Source organism: Manacus vitellinus, unplaced genomic scaffold (genome assembly GCF_001715985.3).
Source record: "Manacus vitellinus isolate BGI_N305 unplaced genomic scaffold, ASM171598v3 scaffold_51_pilon, whole genome shotgun sequence".
Classification (NCBI taxonomy): Eukaryota; Metazoa; Chordata; class Aves; order Passeriformes; family Pipridae; genus Manacus; species Manacus vitellinus.
In genome coordinates, this window is record NW_021940620.1 from 2,686,375 (window position 1) to 2,704,744 (window position 18,370).

The window sequence follows — 18,370 nt, forward strand, 5'->3', positions numbered from 1 at the left end:
AACAAGAGGATCTGAAGCAATAACTGGGAAAGTCGGAACACTCTGTGGAAAAAACGCAGCTGTTTGAGTGTCACTGGGCACACACAAATGCAGCCAGCACAGGGAAGAGGCTCAGCATCCCCAAATTTCCAGGTAATTGTTTGTGATCTGCTCTCATCCCCTCTCATAGGTAACTTTACAGAATTTACTTAGAAAACGAAGTCTTCGGGGAAAAATTAATCCAAGTACAGCAAGAGCAACAGTTCAAACATTTTACTAAATCAATTCACACAGTTTCAAAATTGTAAATATAATTAAGGACAACAGGGTTTCTGTATTTTTTTTTCTCTTCCAGATTCATCATTAAGACAATAAACAAACACAAATTAGGTTTATAGCATCTGTTCTTTTAAAAAATGAAAGGAACGCCACTCGATGTATTGATAAAGCACCACAACACAGTTACAAAATAGGGTTGGCCTGTTTCTTTCACAAGTAAAAGACTACATACTCCTATAACAGCTTCCTGCTTGATCCATACTTCATTAAAATAAAACTATAAAATCTCCTAGATTACACTAAATTCAGACGATGCCTGGGGTACAGTGCATTAACAGCAGTAATGCCAACTATCAGTGCCAACATAAAACAGTTTAGAAAGTAAAAACAAAACAAACAGACAAACAAACAAAAAAAAATATTCCCAAAACAAAACAACAAAAAGACCCCACCTTTATTCCCCCTAGATGAGCAAAATTTAAAATAAGGGATGCTCTGCTTCTTCACAATGAGTTAAGGATCTGGGGAGGAGGAGGGGTGGAGGAGGGGGCTGGTACTGCAGCTTTTGGGGCTTAGTTGGCATCTAGTTTGGCCATTTCCTGCACGTAGATCCCTATACTCTCGCTGTCGAAGAGCACGAAGTACACGGTCTTGATTGAAGAGGACATTGTGGACACAAAGTAGCTGGAGATGGCTTTCAGGATCAGCTGAGCAGCTGTTTGCTTTGGGAAGCCGTTTCTAGAAGGAGAGATTAAAAAAAAAAAAAAAAGAAAGAAAGAAAATCAAGACTTGCTGAACCAGCCTTTGGTGGTTTAACCTTTAAGGTTCTGGATTTTCTCTAAGATCTTGTGGTGAATAAAGCTGCAAAGTCAGTGTTTACAGGCTGAATTAGAACCTACAAACTTGTTTGTTTAGGCAAGGCTTAAAATGTTCAAACAGAAGAAACACATTCCCAAAATACACCCACATTAATGGGTTGAACCTCATGATACCTGATGGGTCAATTATTCTCATTTAACAGACAAGTAAAACAAGAGCCTGATGTGTTCAGGAAAGCAGTGCAGATATTGGAGCTGCAGAGTTAAACCTGTCCTGAAAGTAAAGCAACCAATAAATAAAAAGGGACAGACAACTTGACATAGAAAATGAAACATGGAAAGACCCAAAGTACAAAATGTTCTTACCACTGTTAATGGTTAATCAAGCACAAGATTGTAAAAGTTACTTGTATGGCCTTGCTGCAGGGTGAAAAGGAAGAGAGAATGAGTTCTGCTAGTTTGGGGGTGAGAAACAGCACTGGCTACCCCATTATCATTTCAAATGTGGGAGGGAAAGGGAAGCAGGCTGGATGATGGTGAGAATGCTCTCCTGGGTCACAGGGGCCTTGGCCAGATGGGGTCAGTCTGGCTGGACTGGGCTGGGGAAGCCAAAGTTGCTGTGTTGGGTCTGAGGACAGACTTCAGGGATGTTTCAGCAACACTTCTAACACTCCTCACATCCTGTTTAGTTACAGGCTGCTCCAATACAAGTACAGTCCTAGGAAAATCACACTGACAGACATTGCTTGGTACCAACTGCACAGATGTGAAACCAGAGGCTTTCCTGCTCCTCTAGCCATGCCTAAAGAAGAGGCTCCCACCTCCTTCCTCTGGAGAAGCCACAGACACAGAACCAACCTTGCTGCTTTCTCAGATGCCAAAACTCTGTATGACTGAATTTCAAAGCTCAGCACCTAATCTGGCAACCCTCCTTACAAGCTTCTTCACATTTTTACCTATCAGCCTTTGCCTGAAAGTTTCATCTAATCTTTAAAACAAGTCAAGCACAAGTAGGATGGTCTGAGCAAAGCCTTGACCTGAACTGTGAGTTTTACAGGTCATGGCAAACTGCTGAAATTACACCTGGTAACCTGAGCTTTGCTGCTGTGTTACACCTGAGTGCTGCTCACCCACACCAGGGGTTTGCCCTGGACAAAGTGTGAGCCCAGCCCCAGTGACATGTGGTGCACTAACCAGTCTGAGGGTGAGGGGACAAGGACACCCTTAGGAGAAGCACCCAAAAAGAATTTGAGAGAGCCTATTGAACAGCACCTGGTTCCTTGACATGTGCTTACAGATGTATGATAGTCAATGCTCCTCATTATCAATTGTATACCATTAATACTGCAAATAATTTACAGATCACACAGATGGCTGAGTTCCTCAGAGCTCCCTCAGCAGTTCAAAGAAGCTGGGCTAAATTCTCCTATGGCACTAACAGGTGAGCATCACTCAGCACTTGCTCACCACAGCACCACACTGATAATGAAGCACTGTTGGACTCTCCCTCTCATTCTGGGCCACAACACACAAAATGAGAAGGGCAACTGCCTGTGTCATGGCCCACTTCATGCACATTGCCTTCCCAGCAAATACTCTCTGAGAGCAATTCTGTGCCAGTCCTGCCTGTAATGTGATATTATACAGGCTGCCTGAAGATAATGCTTGTGGTATTTCAAAAATGATGGCATGCAATAGCTCATGCTGTTTTCTCTGTTCTGAAAATGCCTCATTTTTTTTCTTCTCTTGAAGAAGTGAAAAAAACCTTGTACTCTTCCAAAGGCAAATGAGCTGGTCAGGGAGAATCAGCTGTGTGATAAGTTAATCAGCTGAGAGCAGTTCTGACATAGGAGCTGCTTCCTGCTGTCAGCTTACACAGAGGCAAAGAATCAGACTCAGCAGTCTCCACACCTGAGCACTTGCAGGTCACTTATCAATGCATAGAAATCCTGGCATACAGTGAAGAGATCTTTAGGGGTTTTGCTCCTGAGCAGAGACTGTGATGCAGCATCAAGGTCAGGGTATTCACTGTTCCTGAATCATTCTTGGGGAACTCTGAAGTCACAAAACTTCTGAGTGTTCTGGCAGGGTGGTCACAACAGGGCACATGAAAGAAGAGCAGCCTGGTGAAAGGAAGGCACATTCCCAGGGAAGCTGATGACAGTACATTGCTCAGGACCCCTTTCCCAAAAGAAACAGGATAGAAAAATCAGCAGAAAGGTGCTGGCCTGATGGCCACGTGTGGGCTGCAAGCAGCAGAAGCCTCTTGCATCGATCTACTGGTCTGAGTTAAACTCCTGTGAAAAGGCAGTTTGAGACTTCAGCCAAACCAGTGTCGATTCAGATCAAAGGCAGAGCCTCAGAATGAAATCCCTACCCCAAGGATGATTTCATGTTCAATCCCTAACTCTCCTTTCCCTTTTCTCCTGATGGCCCAACCAGACTGAACTCCAGGCTACCTCTGAACAGCACCCAAGCTGGGCTTTCCACAAGTTGGCTGTAGCTGAGCATCTGGCCCAGTGAATGCTGTTTTATTTCCCCCTGTGATTTATTTGAACTGCCCTCATGTAATCCCATTCCTCAACTATAAAAGAGAATGAAACTGTTTATGTGGGTTTATTGGGTGATGTCTGCTTGACAGATGTCTGTACTAGAACAGCTGCATACATGTGGTGTCTTTTGGCATTTGCTATCTTTTAAAGCTTTACTTTTATTTTTTTTAATGCTTTAGACTTCATAAAAACAAGTAGAGAGTATTGTCAGAATATAGTCTGCTCCCTCCAAAATTAATTTATGCTTGACTATCTCTAATTAAGAAAAAGGAGGGAAAATACATAGCCTCATTTATTACTCAAGGCCTTTTGAATCCTCTCCATCTTTTAAAAGCACCACTTCAACTGGCTCCAGTGAGAATGATGTGCACAAACCAGGCTTAGAGCTCACCACAGATCCTGCCTGTCAGTACCCAGATTTCATAACAGAATGGGAATCTGCTCATTTTATTCAGGGTTTCATCATCTTCCAGTACCAATCATCTACTTCACAACAAGGGCTGGGAATGGTTCCTTGCTGGGAGCTATCCAGGGAAGAAAGGGCTCTGTAGAAGATACTTTCCACAGTTCCACTTTTACATAACCAATTCCACAGTTCCACTGCAGTCCATGGAGTTTCTCCCAAAGAGCCTGTGACCCTGACAGCTAATTCACTAGCTTACTATGAACCCTCTGCTATATTTCTCCATAAGTTATCTCCTTAAAATGACACCCATGTAAATTAACCTTAGCTGGAGATTTGTCTGATGCAAGCTGCTTAAATCTATTATCCTAATGAAATTTCTATTTCTTCATTGTCATTCACCCAAAAGCTCAAACACTGATTTCTGCTCTAGCCCTCAGAATATGCAGGAATTCATCTACTGTTGCAACACAGCACAATGGGAAGAATATTCTTGCTGTACATCAGCCAACTTCTTTCATGGCACATTCAAGAGGGGCAGTTGTCCAGGGTTAGAGATACAACTGTGTAATTCAGCCTAGATTGGGCCCTTGCTCTTTACACTGAGCCATCACTGAGGGCCAAGAGTTCCAAACCTTCCCCTGCACCCCAAACCCAAGAGCCTCACATTAAAGGTGCAGTCTCAGACCCTTAAGAACACAATCCAACTTTCAAAGGCACTGAGCACCCTGTACAAAGCCAGAGGACTTGAACTTTAGGCTTTGGCTTTCAAAGACCTTGGCAAAGGTTTTTAAGGTCTTTTTTTTATTTTAACTGAAATAGTCCCATGATGTAAACTGCATGGAATTCAGCTTACGGATTCTGGGTGAAAGCTTCAAGTGACTCTGCAAATCCTAAGAATCAAAGCACTTCAGGTTTGCTGCTTAAACAAACACTAAGCCATGTCTTTGGCCATCCTAAGCCATAAAGTGCAGGAAGTTTAATTATGCACTAAAACTAGGCAAAATAGACCCCTTTGTCTTCATGTTCTCCTCCACAAAATCTTCAATTTATATGAAGAAATCGACAGTCTGAAGAGAGTCTTTTAATATTCTCCTGAAAGTTTGTTTTATGCTCCTTATCCTATTTGCATGCTTTAAGATTCTGCAGGGTAGAATCACTCAGGTGAACACTGCAGGCCCCACAAGAGAAGAAACACTTCTTTTAGGGAACTGATTTAAAGAAAAGAGTCAGCATTGTAGCAATGGGTTTTATACATGAGAAGGGAGACTGGACCATGGGATGGCACTTAGGAAATGTGACCTCTTTGGCCCCAAGAGCCTTACCTGCCACTGCCAATGGAAGGGAAAGCAATAGATTTCAGCTTCTTTTCATCAGCCAGGGCCAGGCAGTTCTTCACTGTCTTTTCCAGCAGCTCCTCACATTTGTCTGAGCCCCAACCGGGGCTGTTACAGTGGATCACAAATTTTGCAGGCAGTCCATGGCCAGCACTGACAACAGCTGGGGAGAACAGAAAGTGAAACGTGAAAATTGCTCTTCCCTCTCCTCAGCATTAAAGGAGTGCACGTGTGATTAAAATAGCAAACAATCAACAGACATTCCCTCAGCCCCTGTGAATGGTTTGGATTACAAATCACACAGCCTTAAAATACAACATGAGGACAGAGACTTTGTATTTTCCATTTCCAGCTGCACTTTGCTGTGATAATTTATGAATCACAGCTATGATAGAGCTTATTTTAGAGAGATCAAGAATTCATGGCTGCCATCAAAGGAAACACATTTATACTGGGGACTGTCTAAGGAAAAGGGCAGAATGTTAACCTGGTCAAGGGATGAACTTGCTTTGGTTTGGTTTACCCCAGGAAATATCAGGATGGTGGACAGGCACGTGGAGTTATGACTTGGGTCACCTTCAGCTACTCCTGGTAAATGCACAGATTGTTCAGCTCACTTCTGATCACACCACAGCCCAAACTGGAGCAGAACAGAGCTACCAGTGCTCTGCAAACCCCTAAGGAAGGCTGGAAATAAAGATTTTGGCTTTATTTCCACCTTTGTTTCTGAGCAACTGTAATGAAGACATTTTGTGTGATTTCAAGACTTTGGGCCTGGCCTTATCTGAACTTTTTTTTTGTCTAGGGGTCATCTAAGACCATTTGAACACAGCTGGGTTTAGTTTTGTGGTTTCTCTCTTTCATCACATTCTTGACAGACTGTTGGAGGGGGACACACTTACAGATTTGCAATGTTTGATTCACACTGTTTATGTACCAACAGGCCAGGCCTTCTGTGTGCCATGAAATGAAGAATTTTTACCATGCTAATTGTATCTTAGCACCATGGACGTGCAAGGTCCAAGAAGATGGAGCAGAACCTTCCTGCAAACTGCTGACAGCCAGGGATTCTCTGCCTTCCCTGCAGGACAACGTGCTCTGGGTTCACCACTTCCCACTACAGAGCAACAACAGGCTGCCAGAAACCAGGGGAGGAGGATCTCTGCCATTTCCCAACTCACAGGGCTGTGGTTGGTTGCAAACAAAAAGTTGTAGCTTTGGTTTGTCAAAAAACAAAAAGAGGTGGGGAGGAGGAAGGAGAAAACCACCCTAATGGCAAGCTGAGGGCAGAAAAACATCCAGCTCCCATCTCACACAGGGAACCTTCACAAAGAGTCAGCCCCTAAAATACCCCACAAAAGGGTAGGTAGAAAATGGCAGCTTATGTCTTCAAAAAACTAAAATAAAAATACCAATAAGTCTTAAAAAAAATTAAAAAATCAGCTTTGCAAAGGTCTGAAAGCCTCCACTCCATTCTGGAATGTTTATGAGGCATTTTGTTATTTAAGTATAGTAGAAATAACTCTTGGCACATGATCACCACATATGGATACTATCCCATGGTTGCTGCAGGAAAGAGAAAATAGACTTTGTCATATGGCATCCTGACCAGGGGTTAACCAGAACATTCTGAAGGACAATGGAAGCACAAGCATTTATGTTCTTATGGGTTTGCAGAGTCCCAACATGTTGAATAGCCTCAGTGTTAGGCAATGTTAATTTGTCATAATGTGCAACTAAAGTGTTGGCAGATTCAGAATACATCATAAATCCAAGAAAAATCTATTAAAAGCAGCTGACATATCTCTAGTCAGATGTGAAATGTGGCTATCATCTTCATCCCAAAAGAATAGAATGCTGTATTGATACACATCACCAGCTTTAATATTTCTCAGGGATTGTTTTCTAGGGTAGTCATTAATTAAGTCATTAGGATTCTGATGAGGACAACTGTTCATTACCAGGAGCAGCTGTCCCTTACTTCAAATGCAAATGCTCTGGAAGGAGAAGTAGGAAACAGAAAGTGAACCATGGACACATTCTGTGCTAGTTACCAGGTAGGGATCCTGGTTATTGGCAGATTAAAGGAAAACCCCTATAATTGAGAAATCTGAAAACTGGATAACCATGGGATTGAGAAACTGATGTGCATCAATTCTGCTCTAGAGCCCTCCAACAAATCCCTCACAGCCAGTTTCTCCCAGTGCAACACAGAGCTCCATGGGGTAAGACTGGAAAAGCAGCCCCCAGATCTCAGGGATGCACTGATGCCCGAGAAAAACAAACTTTGCTTTCCAACTTGCCACCCATTTGGAGCAGTTTGGTCTGGGCCAGCGAGGAATATTGTAGAGAAGTTTTTTAAAAAATAAAAAAAACAACAACCCAAAACTGAGTAATTGATTCTACATATTTTGGCAGAACAAAAATTCCAAGAAAAACTTATTAAAATTTTTAAAAAGTTAAGGGAAAAACCCCCAAAGTATTAAGCAGCAGAAGTAAACAGTTGTAATTTTTCCTGTCAGAGCTGAATTCTTACATCTCCCCTTCGGCTGTAGTTAGGATTCGTTTACAAAACTGCACACACTGTATTTGTTTTTATAGCATAAACACAGATGGCAGAATCAGCCTTCTATATGAACAACATGGATCAGCAATTTCACAGATGGTGTAAAATTATATATTGCCATTATCAAACTTTATTACTCCTATAGTAGATTTTGCTCCGATATTACATAAATTTTGATAACTAGGCATCAAAAAGTCGTAAGCTTTTACAGTGATGGTTTTGGCACTGATGGAGCCAAGCACCCAAGCAGATGCTGAACTTTAAGCATGTGCTTAAGTTCAGTCAAAGTCAGCAGCATTTCAGCAAAGCAGATGTTTAACAGAGTTGGGCTCAAAAATAAGCATCTCATTAATTGCTTTTCTAAACTGTGCCCTTAATGAGCAACATTCATTGTGTGTGCACGTCCCTGTGAACAGCTTTTACTTGCAGCATTACATCACTGCCCCACTGCCCACATGCCCTGGTAAAGGTTATTTATGATGCCACGTGTGTATATGGAGAATACAAATACCATGGAACCCATAAAAGCTGCCTCAGACAGCAGGAGCTCCAGGGCTGGTGTAGAAGGAGCTTGGCTGTGTGAGCCAACATGGTGAAGGTTTGGGTTTGGGATAGGTTTGGGTTCAGGTTTGGGTTCAGGTCTAGGTTTGGGTTTGGGATGGGTTTGGGTTCAGGTTTGGGTTGGGCTTGGGTTCAGGTTTGGGATGGGTTTGGGTTCAGGTTTGGGTTGGGTTTGGGGTCAGGTTTGGGTTGGGTTTGGGGTCAGGTTTGGGTTGGGTTTGGGTTCAGGTTTGGGTTGGGTTTAGGTTCAGGTTTGGGATGGGTTTGGGTTCAGGTTTGGGATGGGTTTGGGGTCAGGTTTGGGTTCCCGGATCGCAGCCTCACCTCCAGCAATGTCCAAGGGCCCGTTCTTTTTGCGGAGCTCAATGACAGCTTCCACAAATTCCTTCCCGCCTTTCTTTTCCAAAGTGCTCCCTGGACAGAGAATTGATAGTTTACTCCTCTCATCTCAGCTTTCCACAGACATGTGACTCATCATTAATTTTTATTACATCACTCTAGAGTTTTCTGCCCAAATGTTGTTTTTTTTTTGGGGACTGCAAAGTAAGATCTAAACCTTTTGGGACTTGAGAATTAGCTAATCATGAAAAACAACAACGACAACAACAACAGAAAGAAAAAACCAAAAAGACAACCCTAACAACCCAAAAACCTCACCCTGGTATCCCTTGCAAACATTCTCAGACTTGATTTTACTGTCAAAACATCGGACATGACATCCCTACCTCCTTCCTTATCACGAGCATCTCTCAGTGCGCAACGTTCCAGAAGAATGTGCTAGCTCAAGAGTGGTTGAAGGTTCATAACTCCTTCACCTAGGATTCATTTCCCCTCTTCTCTTACAAATTGTTTTAAAGAGCCATTTGCCACAATAAGAATTTGAGACTCACCTGATCTTGGTCCCTGACCCCAACAGGTGGCCCCAGGAATGAAACAGTCTCGTGAGTGCAGCGGGCTGCTTTACTTGGTAACTGCCCAGCTTGTTGAGCCACCTTTAACCAAGAGGAAGAGCCTCAGAAATAAGGAGAATCTCTAAGGAACATATTCCTCCAATGAACTTCTCTAACTACAGCTAAGGAGCTGGACAAAGCCATTCTGGGAGGAGAAGAGCTGTGCAGTGTTTCAGGGTAACCCAAAGGTACGCTCTTTACAAAGGCAGTCCATCACTAAATGGTTTAGATCTTATTTTGCAGCTCTAGTTTTAAATATTAATATTAAAAAAAAAACTCAAACAAAAACAGCCCAAGAAAGCATTTTCCTAACTACATAAGCATCCCACATAATTTTGCACTGTGCATATTAATGATAAAGGTAGATAAGTACAAGCAGTGATATCATAAAGGCTCTGATTTGAGATATTGCTTTGAAAACTGATTTCCAAAAATTCCGAACTAGGACCTCTAAAGATCTAGACATTTATTTGGTGACACCCCTTACTTTCACTGATGAAGAAAGAAAAAAATGCATTTTCTGATGGAAGTGCACATACTGTATGCTCAAGGAAGCAGAGCCTCTCCTCCAAGGTTCAGGTTACTAAATTGGGTTATGGCTCTAAGAACTAAGATGCTTTTTGTTCTGCTAAATTTCTTCTAAACTGAAGATGAAAAGTTGAAAACAATGCGTTTGTTTTCCATTCAAAAACTGACTCAGTGACCCTGCCTCTATTTTTCCAGTTGGAGTTTATTGCTTTTGGGGCACAAAAGCTGAGGACAATTACAAAACTTATGCCTTTTCTTTGGCTTTTTTGTCATCAGTTCAACACAGGGTTTGCCAAAAGCTGGATTTCAAGGTCAGACTGTGTAGGTCAGAGTGTAATTTGCTCTTTGTGCTCATTTAAGCTCTTTTATAGAAATACTTCAGCCAAAGTACTTTGACTTATTCAGCCCAACTCCTCGCTAGGAATTTTCTGAGACTTAAAGTCACCAATCCCACTGCACGTGAGTGGAAGGACCATCTTAAAATCTCTTAGAGGACACAGTAATGGCTTTACTTGTAGCAGCAAGGGGTCTTAGGAGAGGGCTGGGAAAGGAGATCCACAGCAGTACTGAGGGGTTGGAAGCCCCCTAGAACCTCAAAGGCAGAGACAGACCCCCCCATGCCCTTTGCTGAGCCCATCCAGGACATGTGACTGAGCCTAGGGCCTTGTAAAATCCCTCTGCTGGAGAAGGGATGGGGAGGCAACAAAACAGTCTTCCATTCTAGTTCCATTCTTGCTGTATGTATTTCCATACCATTCCCATTGATATTTTTATATATATTCCAGTTATATTCCCCCTGAGTCCATGAACTCTGATCAGTCCTAAACCCCATGACATTCATAATCCTTAATTTCTCTTGTTTCAAGGGGAAACATAATTAAGCCTTGTGCAGAACCTAGGAACAGCAAAGATCTATTAAGTAGGTCATTTCTTTGCCATTGCAAAGCTGTTGTACATTTAATGGAATTTAGCCTAGTTTGGTTTAATTCAATCCAGAAGGATCAGCTTTTTCCCTTCTATTGGGAATTAATTTATAATTAAAAGCAATGAACAACCATGTCAGTTTATTTCACTGAGCTCTCTTCTTGGAGATCTGGTACAAAGAAGAGCAAAAGTATGAATCAGTGAGATATTCTGCATTTACTCCTCAATTATGCTCTTCTTCTGATTAATAGCGAGGGTTTATATTGAAATCATACTTGAGATCTATGTTGTAAATTAGCTTAATCTGGGAAAGGACAGACTGTATTTAACCATTTTCCACTACATTAGCAAGTTTCTTGATGGAAGTCTTGCTTCACAGCTTCAAGGTTAGTAGCTTATTTGCTCACAGGCATAAATATGTGTCACTCCCATGAGAACAAGATCATTATCTCATGCTTTCCAAGCAGGCATTGGTATCAGTGTGGAAAACAGCGTTAGCAGAAATTTAGGCTCTAAAATTCTCAGGATAAGCCCCCAGTACATTTAAATTGTTAGGGAAAAAAACCAACAAAAATAATAAAAAAAAATAAATTTAGATGGGTAAAAGTTAATCATTGGAAGCTAAGCATTTGTGCACTTCTATTCTTTCTTACAGCAGTCAGAGGCAACAGGAACCTACACTAAGGAATGAGCAGTCCAGCTTCGAGAGACAATTTTCTTTGCAGGGTAGCAAAGCACTTCCCTGTCACAGGGGAGGAGACAGGCACATTGGCTAAATGGGTCTGACAGACTTTGCAAGCATATTCTTCAGTTACAGGCTATTTAACACTTTTATTTTAATGTCTCTACATATTATTTAGCCAGCTAAGCCACAGTGCTCCTGCTCAACGGGCCATCCAGAGCTACTTTTCTCTGTGTGTTACTCAGGAAGCAGCTCCTTCAGGAAAAGCAGGGGGTGTAGGACGTGCCAGCACTGCAGCAGGACACGTGTCCCCCCAAGAACCAGGGCCTTGGGTGTGCAGGGAGCCCGTTCACATGGTGATGGGGAGGTTAAGATGAGATGCAGAACAGAGGCTGGGATCAGCTCACTCGATTTTAACAACTTCTGCATCCAGCCCAAACTGTCACTTGCCTTCTCAAGTTACCAAGGCAGTTCAGTGAAAGCACTGCTACCCTTTTACGAAATCCTGGTAAGCAGAGAGGGTACCACTTAGAGCAGTTACTCAGGGGACAGTTATGATGGCTGAATTAAGAGGTCTGTCCTGTTTTCTATTGTGCCTTCTCTCAGCAGTGTGGCTTAGATGACTGACCACCTGAAAAACGTGTCACACCACTGCGGGCTCCTGGACCATTGAGCAGGGCTGGGAAGGTCATCGGTCATCGGCTAGATCCAGCGTGTGAATCCAGATGTGAACATCTGGCATGGAGAGGGTGCACTGCAACTGGTATCTAAAGACCAAACCACGTTCAGCCCAGGCATTGAACATGTCAGGCCAACCCTGTGGTGATTCCTGTGCCCTGCTCACGTGCCCGCATGGAACGAACCGTTCCCGCACTTCCAATTTTGGCGGCGCGTTCTGGCGTTGCCCCGATTCGGTGATAAAAACCAGAAATGCCTACTGGGTTTGCAATCCCTGCTTTCTTTCTCTGATCAGTCAGGACTGCTGGAAGTGAGAAATGAATGCAGATCTGCATAGCTACACCAAGCTTGTGGCTGCTGATCGACCATGCACACACATACAAACTCGGCAGCGCTGAACTTGCCATTACCTACTTCACCACCGGTGTAGAAGTCAGAGTTTGTCGGGTGAACGACAGCATCACTGTCGATCGTGGCAATGTCAGCCTGTACAACTTGCAACTACAACAGGTAAACAGATGGATATCAACCACGTTGGACAGAGACCCAGCACAGGCTCTACATTTACACATGTACCAACGTCCATATTTTCCTACCTTCACATCTCCAAACCTTGCGCCAAAATGCTGAGTTGTGTGTGCAGGTGTGTGTAGAGAAAGGGGTGTAGGGAACAGGAGGAGGAATATTGAGTATGACATGATCAAATAAATGTTAAAATGACAAGTCAGAGCAATCACATGAGATCATTTTCCAAAGTTTTAAAATCAGCTAATGCCCCATTGCACTTTGCAGAAACCTAGAACAACCAGTTCCCCACAGAGCATGACATTAAAATACGGAATCTGTTTAAAAAAAGAAATTCAGGATCATCAAGCCAAACAAAATAATTAGTTTCTCCATTTTGTCAGCATCAATAAGCTGACAGGTACTAATCTTCACATTCTAAAAATGCCAGTCTCCTTCAAACAGAGGAAACCTTGTATTTGCAGCAAGGGTTGTACTGAATTTGCTTTAAAAAATACAAGGGATTGTTGTTATAGTTTAAAGGTAAGGCATACTTTCTAATTATGTGTTGGAATGCCTGAGACACTTGTAAAGATATACATATTTCTGAGAAAGGCTGGTTTAAAAACCTTTTTTCTTGTTAAGTTACTTCTGTACATTCCCACAGCAAATGCAGCAGTAGTAGAATTACAGGTTGTATTCCATTAAGGAAGTTTAAAAAAGAAGACAACAGCATAATCAAACAAGAATATTCAGTATTCAAATGAGAAGGGAATGCAGTACATAATGCTTGAAAGGTAACTTTTCTTTTGCTGAAGAAGGAATTTTTTGATTTCTTTTCAATCTGGAACAAGACAGAAGCTTTAAAAGCAATTCACCATCTACAGCAGTTCACTGCTGGTATATCAGTATTTGTTTTCAGCTGAACCTGAGTGACAGGGAGTAACTGAAGCATAATGGAAACACGATTTGATTAAATTAAATATGAAATCGAGGCAGGAAAGATTTGGGGACAGTTAATTATTTAATAATTCCTTTTAAAAATTTTAAGCCTACTCTAAGTATGAGAAAAAAACCCTGAGATTGCAGGTAGAATGGAGAAACTGCTTATTTTGAAAACAACCTGACAAAAGAGTATTTTAGTCCTCAAAGTATCCAAATAAGAAACCCCCCAAAATAGCTAACAGTCACATATGATCATTATGGAAAAGAATTTAAATTTTTGGTTTGAACTGAAATCAGCTTGAAGACAAGCAAGAGCTGCAAGTGTTCGAATTCGGTGAAGAGTATTTTGAATATATTTCTTCAACAAAGCAAGATTTGAATTTCTGCTCTTCCTAAAGGTTTTGAAGGCCTAGAGGGTAAATTCTGGGTTCCATAATTTCCATGTGACCGTTAGTTGTGTCAACCCATGCCCCATTTACCTAGGTCATCTTTAAGGTCAATGTCAGCATTGGTAGGATTGATAATGGCCTCCACCTCGAAGCCGGCTAAATTACTGATTTCACTGTGAATAAGGTTCAGCTGAAAAGAAAAGCATGAGGTGGGAAATAACAGGACAGCTGGGAAATCACAGAGAAGCTGCAGAAAAGTGAGCTTTGCAACACAGATGGAGATAGCATCACTGCAAACAAATATGCAAAATAAAAGGCAGGTCGTAAAGGAGGGTTATTGTCCCCAAAAAACTCAAACGCAAGACTCAAACGCTGTTCACACAGGGAGGACAGCAATGTACCTGCTAATGAGCTCTGTTGTGGTTCTGTGCTGATCACTGTTTGGGATTGTTATTATTATTATCTATGACCTAAAGAGGGTTTACAACAAGGCTGGAAAGGCACTTTCCACGAGGGCAGGGAGTGACAGGACAAGGGGGAATGGCCTCATGCTGAAGGAGGGAAGGTTAAGATTTTATATTGGGAAGTAATTCTTCCCTGGGAGGGTGGGGAGGCCCTGGCCCAGAAGCTGTGGCTGCCCCTGGATCCCTGGAAGTGTCCAAGGCCAGATTGGACAGGGCTTGCAGCAACCTGGGCTAGTAGAAGGTGTCCCTGCCCATGGCAGGGGAGGGTTGGAACGAGATGTTCTTTAAGGTTCCTTCCAACCCAAACCATTCCGTGATTCTAATTCTGGCATTAAAGGAAGGCTTTTGTTTCTCCTCCAAGTAGAGATGAAGGACACCCTAAGCATTCCTTAAGCGTTAATTACAGGAACGTGCTGAGACCATTCAGACTGAACTGGGATCAAAGCTGCTGCTCCTCCTTCCTTAAGCCAGCACACACGAGCCTATCTCTGAGGAAGCACACACTTGTCTCCAGTGATTCCTCCATCCCAACAAGGGATGGGATTCTTTTTCTTTCCTTATCAGTGGTCAGCACATTCTGTATTGCAGCATTTCAGTTCTCATTACAGTTCTGCAGCCTTTGTTAAGTGCCCAGTGAGGTACCATAAGCAGGCACATAATATTATGTGCTTATTGCTTCTAGGTTTTATTTTATTTGCTTCTGTCCCTTAGGAAAACAGAGATTTTAACTCCACCCATTAATGCCCATTAAATCCTCTCACTGCACCCATGGATTCCTATTTCTTTCTTGTTACAAAATCAGGAGGATTTCTCACCGGCACACAGTAAACTGAGGGAGGTGGCACAGAGATCTAGAGATTAATTCACATCTGCACTACATGTTCTTAAAAGAACAAAAAGAATTAATGGAACTAATATGAGGAAGTGCAGACTTTAACTTCTGGTAATATATTTTGAGCAAGACTTACAAACTATTCTATGAAATTAGAAGTCAGTGGAAAAACTCAGACCAGCCACGGTGACAAAAGGATCCTGTCATGCCATTCCAGTAAGGATGTTTTTTCAGTAGTGCTCAGGGGTGAAAAGTGATAGTACAGATTGCCTGCTGCTGATAGTTTGGGTGTCTCACCATAGGATGTGACCCACACTACAGAAACAACTCCATAATTTGGGCAACCTGCTGGGAATGCCAAACTTGGCAAAGGTCAGAATTGCAGGGTTAGAGCAGGTTGTGATGCTGCTTTGTAGCTCCTGTTGGGAAGTCTGATTTCACATGTACTAAGTTGACTATTTGAAACTTAAAATACTTTAAAAGTTTAAAAAGTTTCCAGACTCTTTCATCTGAGGAAACATATTAATTACAGCATGGTCTATGCTTGTCTCTACAGGTATTTAAAATGATTGTTTCAGGGGCTGATTAGGTGATACAGAAAGCAACTATGGAAGAGAAAGTTCTCATTTGTTAATGCAAGTCTTGAAACCAGCTGCAGTTAAGCCAGGCTTTCCTTCTAATCCAAAGCCCTCAACCTATGAAACATAACGTACACCTTCAGGTATGGCACTTTATCTCATCAATAACTCAATTTTTTCTCTTGGTTTGTAATCCACGTTCTGTAAACTTAACTCTTCAAACCATCTCTTTGTGTATGTTAATTTATTAACAGGGAATATGAGCCAATCCATGAAACCCATACAAGTGAATGGGTGATTTAAGGAGGCCACCATCCACGTATTTAGGTTTTATGAAAAAAATATTTCCATTTCACTCATGTGATTCCATGAATTGACCTTCTTTCTCTTTTTAAAAGCCTGCAATGTCATATCATTTGCATATGTTGCTTGAGTAAACAATGTTCCCTCAAAATAGGGTGATTTTGACTAAAAATGAGTGTAATTCAGTGTTTTAAGTACGGGTCTGTTTGGGAATTTGTAATAAAATCTAAGAAAGTTTCCTTTCCAAATAGCTTGGAATCCTTTAAGACTTCACACGTGGCAAGTTATTCATACTTGAGTTTGAGTCTTGAGTTTGACTACAAGCAACTGCTGTTTAAAAAAAAAAAAGTCAAATCAAATCAAACCAAAAATGTTAAAGAAACTTTATGAATTTTAAAATTAAAAAACCCAAAACAACAACAAAACACATGCACACACCAAAAGACTGTTTTGTGGAGATTTTAGTCTGCTCCTAAGCATATTTTGTTCATTCTATAGATGTTCCTCTTTCACCCCTAATTCTGAGTTCTACAGGTTTTTGCCCCAGGTCTATTAGCTGTAGAACATTTTGGTTTTGTACCTTAAATCTAACCCTGAGCCCACCCATATATGGGATTTACATCATAAACAGCTGGTAATTAAACTTTCAGTTTAACAGCAACAACAAGATGCTTAAAAAGCTGCCCATCACTGATAGCATGAGTTGGCAGCTAAGTATTATTTTACTAAATTCTGCATTTAGTGCTCAATGCACTGTTAGACATCCAAGTGCCAGAATACAACTCAAAAATTAATCAGAATTAAATCCTCCAATGAGTAATTGCTTAATTTCACTACCAAATAACATGAAGCATGTATTAGGCAGGAGAAGTGATCCCCTAAAGGGCTACTTTACAAATATAAATAGGCACAATTTGCATATACATGTGCAACAAAGAATGGACAGAACTTTAGGTAACATTTCAATTAAATGTTAGTTGGATAAAATGCAGGTGGCATTTAGCACATCTGTGGGTATTTTCTGAGCCAAGCTTTGCATTTTTTATTTCAGATAAAATTACCTTAAAAGTCTTGGAAGTTTTTCTGGTATGAGTTTCATACTGAAAACTGAAGATGCCTGTTGAGGACCACAAGCTGAGGTCTCTTGCAAAGTCCAAACCCTAATGCTTAGGCTTGAGGTCTCACAACTCTGCCTCCAATCCTCTCAGGAAAAACAAACTACTTATTGTGCACAATACCACATTTCCATTGGCATGGCACTTGTAGCATGTGCAGTCATTTATATATTAACTAGATTTTAATATTTAATTAATGTAGCACTAAGACACTTGTACAGGTACAACTGAAGGGTTCTTGGCCATTTCCTGACCTCTAAGAATTTCTATCTGAGTGTCAGCAGTTACCTAAAGATTTAATGCAATAACAGGAATTTTAAAAAATGAACAATACCCAGGTTTGCAACATTCTCATTTGTTTTTTTAGCTATGTAAATCTGGGGATATTAGAAGGATGAAGAGTTGCTCTTGCAAATAAATCCCTTCCCTTCTGAAAACATGGAGCCAAGACTAAGATTTTTCCCATTAAACACTTAGGAATGGTGTGATACCAAAGCCAAGATTATTTTCTTCCCCCTCTGCCATCTAGCAAATGATCTTCTGATCTAGCAGATAATGGTTTTGCAAACCACCGAGATGTTGGAGAGGTGTTCAAGGATGTCACAGGAGGTTTGAAAGATCCTGCTTGATTGATCACAGCAGCAATTCTTCAAATGCCTTCTCTAACACTCAGAACATGATCCCTTTGATTTAGAGTGTTCCCTCACAGGAGACAAACAGGTTTTCATTTTCCTTTCATTTTTCTTTCCATGATGTGTTACAACAAAAGGCTGCCAGCTGGTCTCTCTCACATGCAGGGCTAAGTGACAACCACCCAGTGCAGGGATGGACATGTCACACCAGGGAATGTACTCCCAAGGGAATGAGACAGCCAGGAAGTCCATTTCCCAGTACAAGGCACTCCCTGGGAAGCTCTAAAACAGACACTGGCTTTGCTCAGGACAGCTTAAAGCACTGCTGGAGTTCAGGATTCTCTTCCACTG

The 18,370-nt window shown here is 41.6% G+C and overlaps 1 protein-coding gene across 8 annotated transcripts in view; it reads right to left on the reverse strand.

Moving 5' to 3' along the window:
- Positions 1-237: 237 nt before the first annotated feature.
- The window catches only part of LOC103755611 (core histone macro-H2A.1), a 34,548-nt gene continuing 16,415 nt past the window's right edge, over positions 238-18,370 (reverse strand). For 2 of the 8 annotated variants that reach the window (XM_029962957.1, XM_029962956.1), the window contains exons 5-8: positions 12,668-12,758; positions 8,820-8,909; positions 5,357-5,531; positions 238-996 (exon numbers count right to left, since the gene is read on the reverse strand). In XM_029962957.1, coding sequence (XP_029818817.1) covers positions 831-996; positions 5,357-5,531; positions 8,820-8,909; positions 12,668-12,758 — 522 coding nt within the window. In that variant the 3' untranslated portion in view covers positions 238-830. Of the gene's footprint in view, positions 997-5,356; positions 5,532-8,819; positions 8,910-9,385; positions 9,488-12,667; positions 12,759-14,185; positions 14,286-18,370 lie in introns of those variants that run through there. The other 6 variants (XM_029962955.1, XM_029962954.1, XR_003916142.1 and 3 more) reach the window with 5 other exon arrangements.